At 36.3% G+C, this 14790-nt stretch overlaps 1 protein-coding gene across 1 annotated transcript in view; it reads right to left on the bottom strand.

Moving 5' to 3' along the window:
* MALRD1 (MAM and LDL receptor class A domain containing 1) overlaps positions 1-14790 on the bottom strand; it is a 400826-nt gene that overhangs the window by 32216 nt on the left and 353820 nt on the right. Inside the window, exons 22-24 of the mRNA XM_014584241.1 lie at positions 13727-13883; positions 9393-9503; positions 3750-3963 (exon numbers count right to left, since the gene is read on the bottom strand). Of these exons, the coding sequence (XP_014439727.1) occupies positions 3750-3963; positions 9393-9503; positions 13727-13883 (482 nt within the window). The remainder of the gene's footprint in view (positions 1-3749; positions 3964-9392; positions 9504-13726; positions 13884-14790) is intronic.

The following is a 14790-nucleotide window of genomic DNA, read 5'->3' on the forward strand; positions in this document are numbered from 1 at the left end:
ACATAGGTATATATATATACAAACACACATATATACATACACACACCTATACGTATATATACACACACATATATATATACACACATATATGACTATTTTTCTTTAGAAATATTTTTGCTATAGGGTGCATGCACTCACCAAAGAGACAGATACAGAAAACAAGAAATCACTCACTCTTGGGGGGTGGGGAGGGGTGGCCATGCTGCAATCCCTTCTCCTCCATTCTCCTCTTGGAATTTTGGGCAGGCACACACATGCATCCAGAGTGAGTTTTAAGCCATGGTCTAGAACTTAAACTGCAGTCAACTATGTAGGAGTCCAGCGATGTAAACATACACCATCTGCTGGTTCCTAAAAATATAACCTTTTTAAAAAAGTATATTTCCTGGGGTTAGGAGGAGGCGTGGTGGTTGAGGCACTGGACTCTTACATGGCCCTCTGTGGTCTGAACCCCGAAACTGGTGGCCCACTTTCTCTCTTTCTCACTCTCTTATTCTCTTTCTCTCTCTTATTCTCTCTCTCTCTCTCTCCCTGTCTTTCTCTGGCAAGCTCATGTGCCCTGAAGCAAATTTCAAAAATACTAATGATACATAAATTAAGTAAATAAATAAATAAAATATGTTTCCTACGTATGCTTGAATAGAACAGTTGTCTGTAGTTGGTGAGTAGTGTCATATACATCGAATATCTTTGATTGAGCCAATATACAGTGCATTCTGGATGAGAAAATTCATTTTGTAAGCTGGAATGATATACAATGGATGAATGCAAAATAAATAAATATAATAAAAATGTACAAAATAATAGGTTTAATTCTGTTGACCGAATATCCTGTATTCTTACTTATCATTGTGCATAATTAACCTTTTTTACATTTTTTCTTTATTTGTGATAGAGCATATATGCATGCATGTGAAAGATAGAGAAAGGGGGAAATAATCGAGAGATGGGCACCCTCCACAAAGTCAGATCACAGCACAGTCTCCTTCCTCCAGTCCTCCCGCCCGTCAGATCCTGGATACTCGTACATGAGCCTTGAGCGCTTCAGGCCAGCCAGATAAGAGATTCAAACACATGGGATCTGGCTCTTCTTGATCACAACATCACTGCTTTGCTATGGAGACAACCCTAGAAATAAATTACTTTCAAAATGCTTGAGATACCCTGAATTCTAGGTCAACAACAAATATGCTAACTAGCATGTACAGAAAAACAAAAACTAAGATTGTTTTCCAAAGGAACCTCTATAACAACAGAAGAATTTGTTCAAATAAGAGTTTAGAGCTCTTAGATAAACCAATCATTTTCTTTGACTATGTCCCATGTTTTAAAACTGTTATTTAAATTATAAAGTAATAAGACTTTTATTGATCAGTTAGATTTTTGCTTTCAGTCTACATTGATTTGCAGAAAATTAAAGGAACAGTTATATTTGTACTATAAAGCATTATTTCCTTCTTCTCCATCAGAGATGGTCTACGGTTTTAAAAAGAGGTGGTTCTTTTTCTTTCATTCTGCTATTCCTAGATGGTGTATTTCTACTAAATTACATTTCAAAAGTGTTCTTAGAGTTGTGATACATGTTCCACTGTTACTTAGAATTTTCAAAACAAAACATAAAACAAAGGCTGTGGAAATTAAGCCCAAATACTTGGTTGGTTGCCAGCTCAAACTTCTAAAATGAGTTGCTATGGTGATCCTTTTAATTTTGTCTTCCTATTCTTCTGGGTCTCATTAGAGCATCAAAGTTTACAGCATATGTTAGCTAATACCACTCATAATTCATATAGTAAATTCTGGCCACTCTATAATTAAAATATAACATTTAAGACAGGTATACTGGGAATGCAGTTGATTTTTAAAAAATGAGTAAATAAGTGATTATGTAATAACAAATCATCTCCATGTAATTAGAACCAATGCCAAATTCAGATTGCTTCAAATTTTCTGTGTTTGCCTGTCCAAAGATCTGAAAAGTGTTCATTTTCCTCTGTTCTATGTGGAACTAATTCAGCGTCCTTGATCCCCCACTACTGATATAAATATGCTTACTCAAAATTGAAATAATGAGATTTGGCAATCAGCTCACCAAATGGCACCTTCTGGTACAACTTACCCATCCAAAGTCTTATAATTACTTTTGTCCTTAGGTTTCATATAAAACTACCACCAATATTGTATGCTGTTAATAGATTTGTGATCTCCTCAGCATATCAGCATCCCTTCTCAAATACAGAAAGAAAATTCCTACAAATATTTATGGTTTTAGAGCCTACATACAAAGCATTTGAGAAAAATTTAGGTAAAACTAAATTGGTATTTTCAGTTCTGAAAAAATTTGCATTAAATTATATCCCTGGGAAAGAGATACATTGGCAGCATGACAAATAAAATTCAAAGCATTATATGTGCTCTATTTAGCCGAGATTCTGATCTACTTGAGCAGCATTCAAATGAAAATGGCAGTGAAGAAAATATACAACCATTTGATTCAGAAACCAGCTAAAAGTATAGCAAAAATATTTATAAGGTCAAGATAAGTATTAATAAATACAGAATTCAAGGTTAGCCAAGTATTCTTGCTTGATATAGATATGAAAAAATAGGTATAAAATATTCTACTTTTGGAGAAATATATTTATCAATAGTTATGTAATAGAAAAGACTTCTTTAACTTTTTTTTAAGATTCAGTTTTACACAGAAATTGTATGGTAACTATGACCTATGACAAAGCAATAGATCATAAATCATAGTAGTCATTTTCTAGTATCAGTTCTGTTAATACTAGTTTTATGAATTTGACCAAAATCTTATCCACCCTCTTGGTAGCTTTATGTGTTGATCACACGAACAGCATCTGCTCCACTTACCTTTCAAGACTTCTGTGAAGATCAAATGGAGATTAATAAATAAAAGACCTTTAAGTGTTAAAAGCTCTATATAAATATGAGCTCTTTTTATATTGAAGTTGGTCTTGACGTTCTAAGTTTGGTTTCAAGAAACAAAGCATAGGAAATGGTAATATTCTAGCTCAGTGATTATTACAAATAATAGTGGAATAACTTGTCAGATTTTATTTGACAATTTATATTCACCTCATTTGCAATGAAGTGAGGCCATGATTGGTCTGTGTTGCGCAATTTGACAGGTTTACCCGAATGAGTATGTATGGCCCATTTAGCTAAGGATATTTTAATAGGTGCTGTTTACTATGAGTTGATCTCCTACAACATAATATAGCTGATATACATGCTTCTCCTTTGAGAGACCACTCTATTTTTTATATATGCAGGGTGCTGATATTTTTGTTAACAATTTATCACATCTGACAATTTACACAAAGGAATGACAACCTTCTGAAATACATCAAAGTGTAGAGGCTGGCAAACCCCACATGAATTGACTTTGATGGATGTTTTGCTTATCTTTTCCAAAAAACAAAAAATCTTTCATATGGTAAATACCTGTCTTTATTCTGCTTGCCTTTGAAGACACCTGTTTTCCAATTTTTCTCCAATTACTTCACTCACGTACAAAAGTTCCTTGACTTGTTTTCAATGAATCGTGGTTGTAAATTAATAATTGAGGAGGAGAAAAGAATGCATTTAAATATTTAAATCACCTTACCCACCTCTGGGATGTAGATATATGAATACATATTCTGTAGGTTTCAACGGTAAACATATAACATGGAACCAAGTTGTGGGAGACCAAGGCAAAAGTAAGAAAGCAGAACTTTTCCACTTACTGCAAACGAAAGTGGTCTCATCTGAATTATCAGCGCAATCATTCACAAAATCACACAGCTTGTCTTTTGCGATGCAGTGCTTGTTAGCACACGTGAATTCCTCAGCAGTACACTTTCTGTCTGGGCTGGGTAAGGGGGAACAATCTTGAAAGGAAATATCATCCACTGCTACATCTCCTATGTAACTGACACCACGTTTTGCCCTGAAGACAATCTGGGAAAAAAACAGAAAAGAGAAAGAGAGAGAAAAGCCAATTATAGTTAAGCAGTCAATCACAAAGTTCAAAATTTGTGCAAACGCTAAATATCAAGCACATCAAGCTGGAATGTGATTTTTAAAAAAAAGTCTTGATAATAAAAAAATGAAAATGACCCAGGAAAGTTGAGGATTATCTAAGATCGGTATGTAGGATCAACACCTCAGAGCATGAGCGTGGTGATACCGCTGCCTCATGTCCAGATTTTAGGATATGGCAAAACACTGACAGGAATCACTCACCCATGGCTGTTGCCTTTGGCAACTCTCACATCCAAAACAGACCTGTTCACTGAACTTGTTGAAGAACTTGTGTGTGTGTGTGTGTGTGTGTGTGTGTGTGTGTGAAGTAATTGGAGAAGAATAGAAAAACAGGTGTCTTCAAAGGCAAACAGAATATAGGAGACAAGTATTCGCCATATGAAAAACTTTTTTCATTGGCTCACACATGGAGGCAGGAGATCAACCTTGTGATATACAAAGTACTGAAAGAAAGCAGGTACAAGTCATCCTTTATTTTGCTTTATCCTGGCTATTCCTGAGATCTATCTAACTCAACTATTCGGGAGCTAGCAAATATCAAACCTCGCTACCATGAGTTTTGTTTTTTTTTTAATTGGCCGCATTGTTGGTATTGAAGTAATTTTGACTTGCCTTTGATTGCAGTGTGTTACGAATAGAATCCTCATGTACCTATTGTTTGACCACATGTTCCCACTTTATAGACCTTGGTAGAATCAGAAATGAAGAAAAATAATAACAGGGGTCACTAGGATTTTTCAGAAATTTCATCTTCAACTTATAACAATACTATCTAGCTTGGAATAACAAGGACCACCTGTTCATAAAAATTAGAAAGTCACCAATTGTTTAGTTTCAGGTTTCTATTTTCACTGCAAGTAATATGAATAGGTTAAGAAATATTTATATATTTCAGGAGGCTGGGTGGTGGCATGGACTCCCACATGGTCAACCGTGGTTCGAGTCCTGGACCTGGCAGCTTGCTTTCTCACTTTCCTTCTCTGTCTCTGTCTCTCTCTGGTCAAATTTAAAAATAACAATAATAAATAAAATAAAATAAATATTTAAAAAGAAATATTTATACATTTTAAAATAAATTTAGAATGAGAAGTGAGTTTATAAGAAGTACATATTTACCCATGATTTTGAACAAAATACTCATTGCACTAGTCTTTGAACTCCTTTTGCCCAGTTCTGAACAATTATTTCTCTTTAAAGAAGTAATTACAGTCCTCCCTTAAGATGCAGTATGATTTCATAATGTTGTGTGAACATCACTGTTTTCTTAAGGTGAGAAGATAGAATAATTAAAATTATGCCTCTCTTATTATCAAGAGAAAATTATAACAGTTTTTATGTTTAAGTTATATAAAAGGAATAAATTGTTTTTCTCAGCAGACATACTGACAAATAATAAATGTGTAAGACAGATAAAGAACTTGGAGATGATTAAGAGGAGATGATACTAGAAAGAATAGTAAAGACTACAACTTTCTCATAAGGGAAATTGAATACTGGAAACAAACTGATGCATAAAATGATATTCTATTAAGTAGACAGTCTAAAAATTTTAAAAATGTGTCTAATGCTCTATGTATAAGAAATTGGATAACTCAATGCACAGTTCATTCTTAATTTGTTTATCTGCTATCATACAGATATAATCTCAGCTGGTTGTCATGTCCAAATGGTCAAATTATCACCTATATCTCAATGTTTCATACAGTGCTGGATGGGATTTCATATACTTTAATATTAAATATGATTAAAGGTTCTTGAAAAGGAGGTAATTGTAATACATCTTTTTGCAGGTAGAATGAAGGCAAAAGGAATTATTTTTGTGTAATCTGGGAGGCAATATAGCATAGCAGTTGGATTGTGGACTTGTAGGTGGCCTGCCTGCACTGAAAGTCTATCTATACCATTTTGTACTTATGCAATTAGGGCAAGTTATTAAACGTCTAGATATTTCTGTATTCAAATCTATAGCTGCCTATGGAAAATAGTGTACCCTCTATACTTCACAGGGTTACTGTGAAAATTAAATGAGTAGCTATTTATAAAACTTAGAGTGAACCCAGGCACTAAGATGCTGTACTCTGCAGGCTGAGACCACAAGGGAAACCTAGGTTCAATTTTTGGTCCAAACGAAGGGCCAGGTGCAGTGATGTGTACCTGTGATCTCAGTGACACGGGGGAGCTGAGCCAGGTGGTTCATGAGCTCAAGGCTGATCTAGGCAACATTGCAAGACCCCTTCTAAAATGAAAGAGTTGGGCACAGTGGTGCACAGCTGTGGTTCCAGCCATTGGGAAGGCTTGGGCAAGAGGATCACAACAAAATGAGAGCCAGTCTTCAAAAAGAAAATCATGAAATAATACTAAGTACTAAGGAAGTGCTGTATATGTGATTGGTGTCATTCTAAAAATTATTATAATCCAAGATTTTGCTAAAGTGTCAGCATTCCCAAATAAAACCAAAGCATTCCCAATCCTGCTTTGGCATACATTTTCTAAAAGTATCTTATACTTCTTCTCAAGGGTTAGAAGCACTCATCTTTTTGAGGTTATAAAGATGTTGTAAGATGGAAAAGTCACGAACAATATTCCTGTCTCATCATTATATCTCTAGTGAAATTATTTGTTTTGCACACAGTAGGTGCTCACTTGTTTTTACTGAAAGAATGGAGAAATCACACAAAACAGCAAATGCTAACAGTCGTTACTATTTACTTTTAAAATTCAAATGTAGGTATATTTTCATCAAATTTCAATTTGTAAAAAGGTAGAATTAATGAAGACTAAATTAATAAAGATTTTACTTGCTGAAATCTCCCTGAAAGTTGTGTGCACATATTCTAAATGCATAGAACTAGTCAGAATTCATTGCCAGGGGTAGAAGTCTGTGTCTAGCAAAAGGAGAATTTTCTACATATTCTCATTGAGGATTCTTTACACCTCAGTTTAAAGACCTTGGAGGCTGAACAGTTGGTAATACTTCTAATAATAAATTTAATATTATGAAAGATCATTAAGTTGCTGTCCAGTCTACTTCTTCAGGTTCAACTTCTTATCTCTATTCTAAATTATCTACAAGTGATTAAAAGAAAACCAAATTCCAGTGAGAGGAAAAAATGTATATAGGATTTATTACACTGATCATTCTAAGAAATTGTGAGGAAGGTTGTAGCAATGACTTCAGATAGCTGTACCCAGCCTGTGTTTCCACTGGAGTTGGGACACATTGACCTATCAGAAAAAATACATGGTCTTCGACATATTTACTGAGTAGTCACAGCTGACCCAGCTACTCCTCCTGTACATGCAGAAGGCTAGAAATATGAAAATTAGCTAAGATCTACCAAAAGACAAGTAGTTCTAACTTCATGGAATTAAGCTGTGGGTAATTAAGAAGAAAACGTTCTATGTAGGGGTTCTGGGTTCTTACTCTGCTTATTCAAAACTTTAGAGGATCTGAAGAACTAGGCCTTATCTTCTGAGAAAATTCCCAACTGAAACATGTCCCGTGGAGCTCTTGCTTTCTTGCAAATTCAGAAAAAATGAAGTTCATATAAAATATCTTGGCACATAATTTTTATTTATTTATTAATTTTTTTTTTTTAGGTTTTTGCTATAGGGCATGTATGCTCACCTGAGCCTGAAAAAGAGAAATTATCCCCTGAGGGTGTTTTCCCACATAGCAACAATCCCTTCACCTCTATTCTACTCTTGGGATTTTGGGTATGCACACACATGTGCCTGGTGTGATTTTTCAAGCTGCAGTGTCCAAGACTCAAACTTTACAGTCAGCCATGTGAGACCCAATCATCTTAACCTCCATGCTGTGTGCTAACCTGGCACATAATTATTTTCAGTTTAAATGTTTTAATCTTGGGGTGGTCCTCTGCCCCAGTGGTTCAGTGAGCCAGATCCCACGTGGCTAACTGTGGTTTGAATCCTGGCCCAGGTAACTTCAAAAATATACCCAGTGCCTGTGCATGTATGCCCCAAATCCTGACAGCATACAGAAATAGAGGAAAAGGAATTGCAGCATGACTCTGCCCCATTGGGTGGTACTTTCACTCTTTTCCTCTCTCTGTCTTTTTGTGCCTCTGTTGCTCTCTTTCAAGCTCATGCACACTCTAGCATATTAAGTGTGTGTGTGTGTGTGTATTTATCAATGTATCACTTGGAATTTTCTTCAGTTGTTAAATATATACACATAGGTATATATAATATACATATTATATATATATACATATATATATACGCACACATGTATGCATATATAAAGAATTACTTCACTTAACTTTCTTTATTTATTTTAATTTGAACAGAGAGGGACAGAGTGAGAGAGAGGGAAAGTGAAAAATCAAGCCTCCAGGTCCAGGACTTGGACTGCAATCGGCTATATGGGAGTCCAGCACTCTCAACCACCATGCTACTTTGTGGCCCCTATTTTTTATCAATGTATTACTTAATACTTTCTATCAATGTATTACTTAATATTTTCTTTTATTGTTAAATACATACAAGTCTTATCCTTCTAATATGATGATAATCTATCTGAAGACAAATACAGCATCACACAACGTGTAGGGTCTTTAAAAATTAATAGAAAATGCATATTATGAAAAAACTAAGCTCAGATTTAAAAACATTGCACCACAATGAGCTAATACTTTAAATCGAGTTTTCCACAAAATTTTGAAGTCCTCTCATATTGTGCCTTCCCTAAATATTTTGAGTTAAGTAAAGCTATTACCTAAAATAAGGTTCAATCACTGAGGTTTTGAGTGCCTTATTTTTTATTTTTTAGAGAGGCTTTTGCTATAGGGCAAGTGCACTCACCAGAGAGACGGAGAGAGAAAGAGAGACAGAAAGTGAGAACTCTCAGTTATGCACACACACAAATGCCTGCTGTGAGTTTTAAGCCATCAGGTCTGGGACTTGAAACATGGCCAACTATGTGGGAGTCCAGCAACGTAACCATTACACTATCTGCTGGTCCTTTGAGTGTCTTCTAAATCAGGTTTGAAATAATTTATTTCTTCTGTAGTCTCTGAGAATATATTTGCAAAATTGAGGGAGATATTCTTTATATGTAAGAAGCTAATTGGGAAGAAGAAGGTTGTCATTCAAATTAAATGTTCCTAGAAGTATGATTTTCTACTTGGGCCAAGTTAGGACAATCTAGAATAGCAAAATCCATATGGAAAATGCCATATGGGGTATTAGGTGCCATGTCTATGCATTCATACAACACATGAAAAAGGGAATGGGGGAGCAAGAAGACTAGGAATGGAGGGAATAAATTAGGATAAAAGTAATCATCATAACCTCATCACACAACCCCTTGGAATACAAACCTGTGTATGTGAATGAATGCCTAAAAACACTTCCACTCTCTTCCACTGTGCACCTTGCTGTCCAGTTTGGGCCCACAATTTAGATGTAACATTGCCTTTCTTAACAAGCACCTGCAGAGATAAACCAAGTGAAAAGACACTGAAATGCTTTGCCTTGAAAAAATTTAAGCATGTAGAATTTTTCCTAATGACTTTTTATGAATTTTAACACCAATATAAAGTCCCTGAGAGAAGAGCTGAACCATTTTCATTCATTATCTTCCTTTTCTATTATAAAGGTACAGTGCTATGCCTCCAGGGTACCTCACAAGCTTTGTGAAATAAACGTGTGCATGAATATCTGTAGGCAAGTCCTAAAGTATCTGAGCACTGTTTAATTAATAACTCTACTACTGCGTTTTAAAAATATGGAAGTAGTAACAATTGATATTTTATATATTAAATAATATTCATGTGGTTGAATGAAAAGGGATGGTATTACTTACTAAAACATTCTTTTAAAAATGACCTCTCGTGGGACCCGTATTAGTGTAATGGCTATGTTGCTGAACTCCCACGTAGCTGACTGCGGTTCGAGTCCCGGACCTGGTGGCTTAAGTTCATGCCAGGCATGTGTGCGTGCATGCCCAAGATCCCGAGAGGAGAATGGAGGAGAAGGGATTGTGGCATGGCCATCCCCCCCTGGAGGGGGATTTCTCACTTTCTGTTTCTCTGTCTGTCTCTGTCTTTCTGGCAAGTGCACGCTCTCTATAGCAAAAACCTCTCTCTTAAAAAAAAAAAATGGCCTCTCTCAGTCCAACAGATGGTGTACAGGTTACATTGTTGGACTTACACATGGCCAATCATGATTCGAGTCTTAGACCTGGTGTCTTGAATTTCATGCCAGGGATGTGTGCACGTGTGCCCAAGGTCCTGGGAGGAGAATAGAGGAAAAGAGATTGCAGCATGGCCATTCTCCCATGGGGCAATTTCTCACTTTCCGTATGACTCTGTCTGTCTCATTCACTCCAGTGAATGCATGCACCCTAAGGCAAAAAACTAAAAAAATTGAAAAATTAAAAAAAAAAAAGACCTTTCTCTTGAGACCAGCAGGTGGCATGGTGCATAAGGTGTTGGATTCCCACGTGGCTAACCCCAGTTAGAGTTCCAGAACTGGTAGCTTAGAATCATGTCAGGCACATGTGCCTACATGCCCAAGATCCCAAGAGGAGAATAGAAACGAGATTGCCACATGCCCATTACACCTGGAGGGTGATTTCTTACTTTTCCTCTCTCTGTCTCTGTCTCTCTGGCTAGCACACACACCCTAAGGTGAAAAGCCAAACCAAACAGAGTCTTTCTCACCTCTTTAGTTTCAGGGACGCACTAAGACTACAATGTGAGCCTGTTCCATTTTAACTGCACAGATGAGTGATGCGAGTGGACACCCATGTGCTGGGCTACCAAGAGCTCCCTGCCCCACAGCCAAGAAACCAATAACCTCATCAGTGCTGTGGCCTTGCTCTTAAAAAGAATTCAGACTAGTCTCATCAGACAAATTATCATGGCTCTCCTTTTTAATGAAATTGAATAAGCCATCAAGAGTAACTGATAATAATAAGAAAAAGCAGAATCATTCCACGTTTTAAAATAACTGAACTAGATGGTGTATTTAAAAATCACAAAATTATTTCCTAAAAATGGAACTTATACAACCAAAGAATTATCCAAATGAAGGATTTAAGCATAGCAGCTTATTTAATTCTTTTCTCTTTTTTAAAAGAGATTTGTGTTATGTGTGCTCACTGGAGAGACAGAGAGATGGAAAGTGAGAAATCACCCCTCACGGGGGATGGTCACACTGCAATCCCTTCTCCTACATTCTCCTTTTGGGATCTTGGGCGTGCACGCACATGTGCCCGGCATGAATGCATACACACCTGGCATGAGTTATGAGCCACCAGTTCCGGGACTTGAACTGCGATCGACTTTGTGGCAGGCTAGTGACATCACCATTACTCCTTCTGCTGGTCCCTAAGTCCACGCATGAATGCATATACACTGGCATGAGTTATGAGCCACCAGTTCCGGGACTTGAACTGCGATCGACTTTGTGGCAGTCTAGTGACATAACCATTTCTCCCTTCTGCTGGTCCCTAAGTCCACCCATGATAAAAGACAATTCTTTAAGAATTAATCCTAAATTAGGTGTGGGGGAAAAAAGAGAGAAAAACAGCATTTTTGAAGGAAGATAGATTTTTTAAAAAGTTATTTGGAAATTTTGTATTTAATAATAGCCAGGAAGAACTTAGAAGAAAACAGTAATCAAATTTGGGGGTAGAATTAACATTAAAATCACAACCTAACTATTGGTAAAGAAGAGTTAAAGCAGCTACCTATAGTCTATTTCTTTTTTATTGTGGAAAAAGAAGTAAGGCTCATCTTGCTGCAAATATGCTAAACACAGACATTTTGGCAAACAAACTAAGGGCATTTGAAGAGAGGAGTCTTTATCTATGGATTGATTCTAGTAAGATATTCCTGGCCTAAAATGGCTCACTGTAAACAATTCTCTAATTTTTGGGTTCATTTTTCAGATATAGCTTCCTGGAAAATGTCACCTAAGCTATGGAAATGAGTATTAATGGAGGTGCTTCAAAATTGAGTTAGCTTCATCTGAGTAAGGGATGCTCCTGGATGTGTTACTTATGAAACTTAACATCATTCTCAACCAGGTCATGCACAATATGAGAAGACAGGAATTGGGGCTCTACATTAATATTCTAGAACCTCTCTCTGTTTTGCCACTATATCTTGATCCTCTATAAGAAACTAGGATTCCCTGCAAAAATATTTAATTCCAGCGATGGGATAGGACACAAATAAGATTATTCCGTAACATCTTGGCCAGAAAGAAAATAATGTGGTTTGTTAAAGAGACATAGAGGTTAGATGAAAGGATATCTAGTGACCAGATCTGAGACCATTTAAGAACCAAATAAATAATAATATTAATAGATTATAACACGGAGTGAAATAGAAACTCATGAGTCCACATGAATTTTGTCCAACAAACAGACAAATAAATGGAATGGTAAGAATTTTTTTTTCTGGGACCAGCAGTTGGCATAATGGCTATGTTGCTGGACTCCCAAGTAGTCGACCATGGTTCGAGTCCCAGACCTGGTGGCTTAAACTCATGCCGGGTGCATGTGTGTGCATGCCCAAGAGCCTGAGAAGAGACTGGAGAAGGGACTGTGGCATGGCCATCCCCCCCGTGGGGTGATTTCTTGCTTTCTGTCTCTCTGTCTCTGTCTTTCTGGCAAGCACATGTACCCTATGGCAAAACAAAAACAAAAACAAAACCTCTCAAAAAAAAAATAAGAGAAATAGAATAATAAGAAAACCAACCTACAAATGGAGATAGAATAATTGACTTAGAAAATCATAACTAGGCAATTGTCACAGTAAGCTAATTCAGGCAAGTAAAAGAGAACAAACACAAACAGAGAGAAAAATCACTAGGTAAAATTGAATTGAGATCAGGATTTTACATGACTTTAAAATAGCTCTTCACAAAATATCTATTGGTAACAAAGGGAATAAAAAATAAGAGAAGCCTGAATTGAAAGATGCAATACAATAAGCACAATATTAGGGATAGTACAACAAAAAGAAGAGCGTAACAATGAACAAATTCAAATTGAGGGACTTTCTACAAATGACTTGGTTATAAGCTTTTAAAATATGAAGGTCTCATAAAAGCCTAGGGAAGATTAAGGAATTATTCTAGCCTGAAAGGCACTAGGGAAAAATAGCCGGGTGCAGCTATTTCTATCAGGAGATTTCCAGAACAACTGGCCCAAAAATAGGATCTCTGAATAAAGAATATACTGGGTCTTCTATGCCATGCTTGCAACATTTTGTAAATGTGAAACATCATTTTTAAATAAATAAACAATTTGAGAAAGACTATTGGGAAACATGGCACTACTACCATCGAAGACAAGTACACATTCAAATCTCACCAAAGTGTCTGCATTTGATTGTGAACCTCACTGAGGATGAAACCAACATGATGTGTTTCAAGTACAAAATAGTGCCAAAGAGTACTTCACAGAAGCTGTACCCTCAGAAGAGAGAGAATCGTTATACATTTAGTAAAGGAAAACATTACCTCTTAGACATTCAGGTCCAATTCTGGTAAAGTGTTTTTCCAAAAATGTTATCATAAAATTAGTGGCCTGTTGGTAATTGGCCATTATTCGTTTTAATAGATTACACTTTAAAGGCACTAAATTATGCAGCGTGAATTTTCAGAGAAAATTCCGAAAATGCTATTGTTCAAGTCGTACCTGGAGGGAACCAACCGTGGCTCCATTCATGTGCGTCCAGAACACCAAGGTACATCTTGGTCCCGTGAGTGAAATGACAGGGGTGAGAATGTCAGCCATGTCTGCAAATTTCCCATTAGAGCTATCAGCATACAGGTACCAGCCATCTGTGGTATTTCTGCAGAAAGTGTTTATCAGATTAAAAAAAGGAAGATGAAAATCATAGAATACATAATAGATTGCACGTTTTATTGCCCTTCCATTTTTCCTAAAGGTATAACATTTTATAGCACAATTATGGTCCATAACCTTCATCAGAAATAGTAATTCTAATATTTTGATTTCGACCCCAAGGTCCTTATAATGATAAAAGCTGGTACAAAGTGTATAAATTACGACAAAACATAAATAACTGAATCTGTAATAATTGGTTGATTTTTGTTTTATATTGATACTACCTGATTAGCTCTTTAGAGTTTATTTTATGTGGGCAAAATGAAACCCTAACACATTAAATGCCTCTAGAAGAAGCATAAAACAAAGAAAAAAATATAAATAAGAAGGGTATAAAAAATAGAAATGAAATTAGCCTGGGGTTTAACTCTGGATCAAGGCTTACAGTTCCAATTTATTTTCTCTATATTAATTTAGTTTTTCTTCAACATATTTGAATAAATGTATAGATCATTTTAGGGCATATTGTTCTTTCCTAGGTCTAAATTAAACCAAATTAAAGAGGACAAATTATAGAAACAATTAAATATCAATGTCTCCTTGCCATGCTCCTACATTACCTATCAATTCAGAAGAAATATAATAAAACCTTAAAGACATGTCAGATTGTGCACAGCTTCTTAAAAAATTTAGCAAGGAAGACAGAAAGAGAGAAAGCTCTCCTCACAGGTCCCGCACCACAATGCATCCTTGGCATTAGTCAACCCTGGCCCCTGGACATGCGTGTGGCTTTCTCAGGGAACTGCCCTGTTGCAAACTGGACACCGTCCCATGTGGGTCAGCTGGGCTGCGGCTTTACTGCTGCACCACCATCTAGTCTACACAACTTTTGGAAGTATGAAACAAAGAAG

The sequence above is a fragment of the Tupaia chinensis genome, unplaced genomic scaffold (genome assembly GCF_000334495.1).
Source record: "Tupaia chinensis unplaced genomic scaffold, TupChi_1.0 Scaffold146079_1, whole genome shotgun sequence".
Taxonomy (NCBI): domain Eukaryota; kingdom Metazoa; phylum Chordata; class Mammalia; order Scandentia; family Tupaiidae; genus Tupaia; species Tupaia belangeri.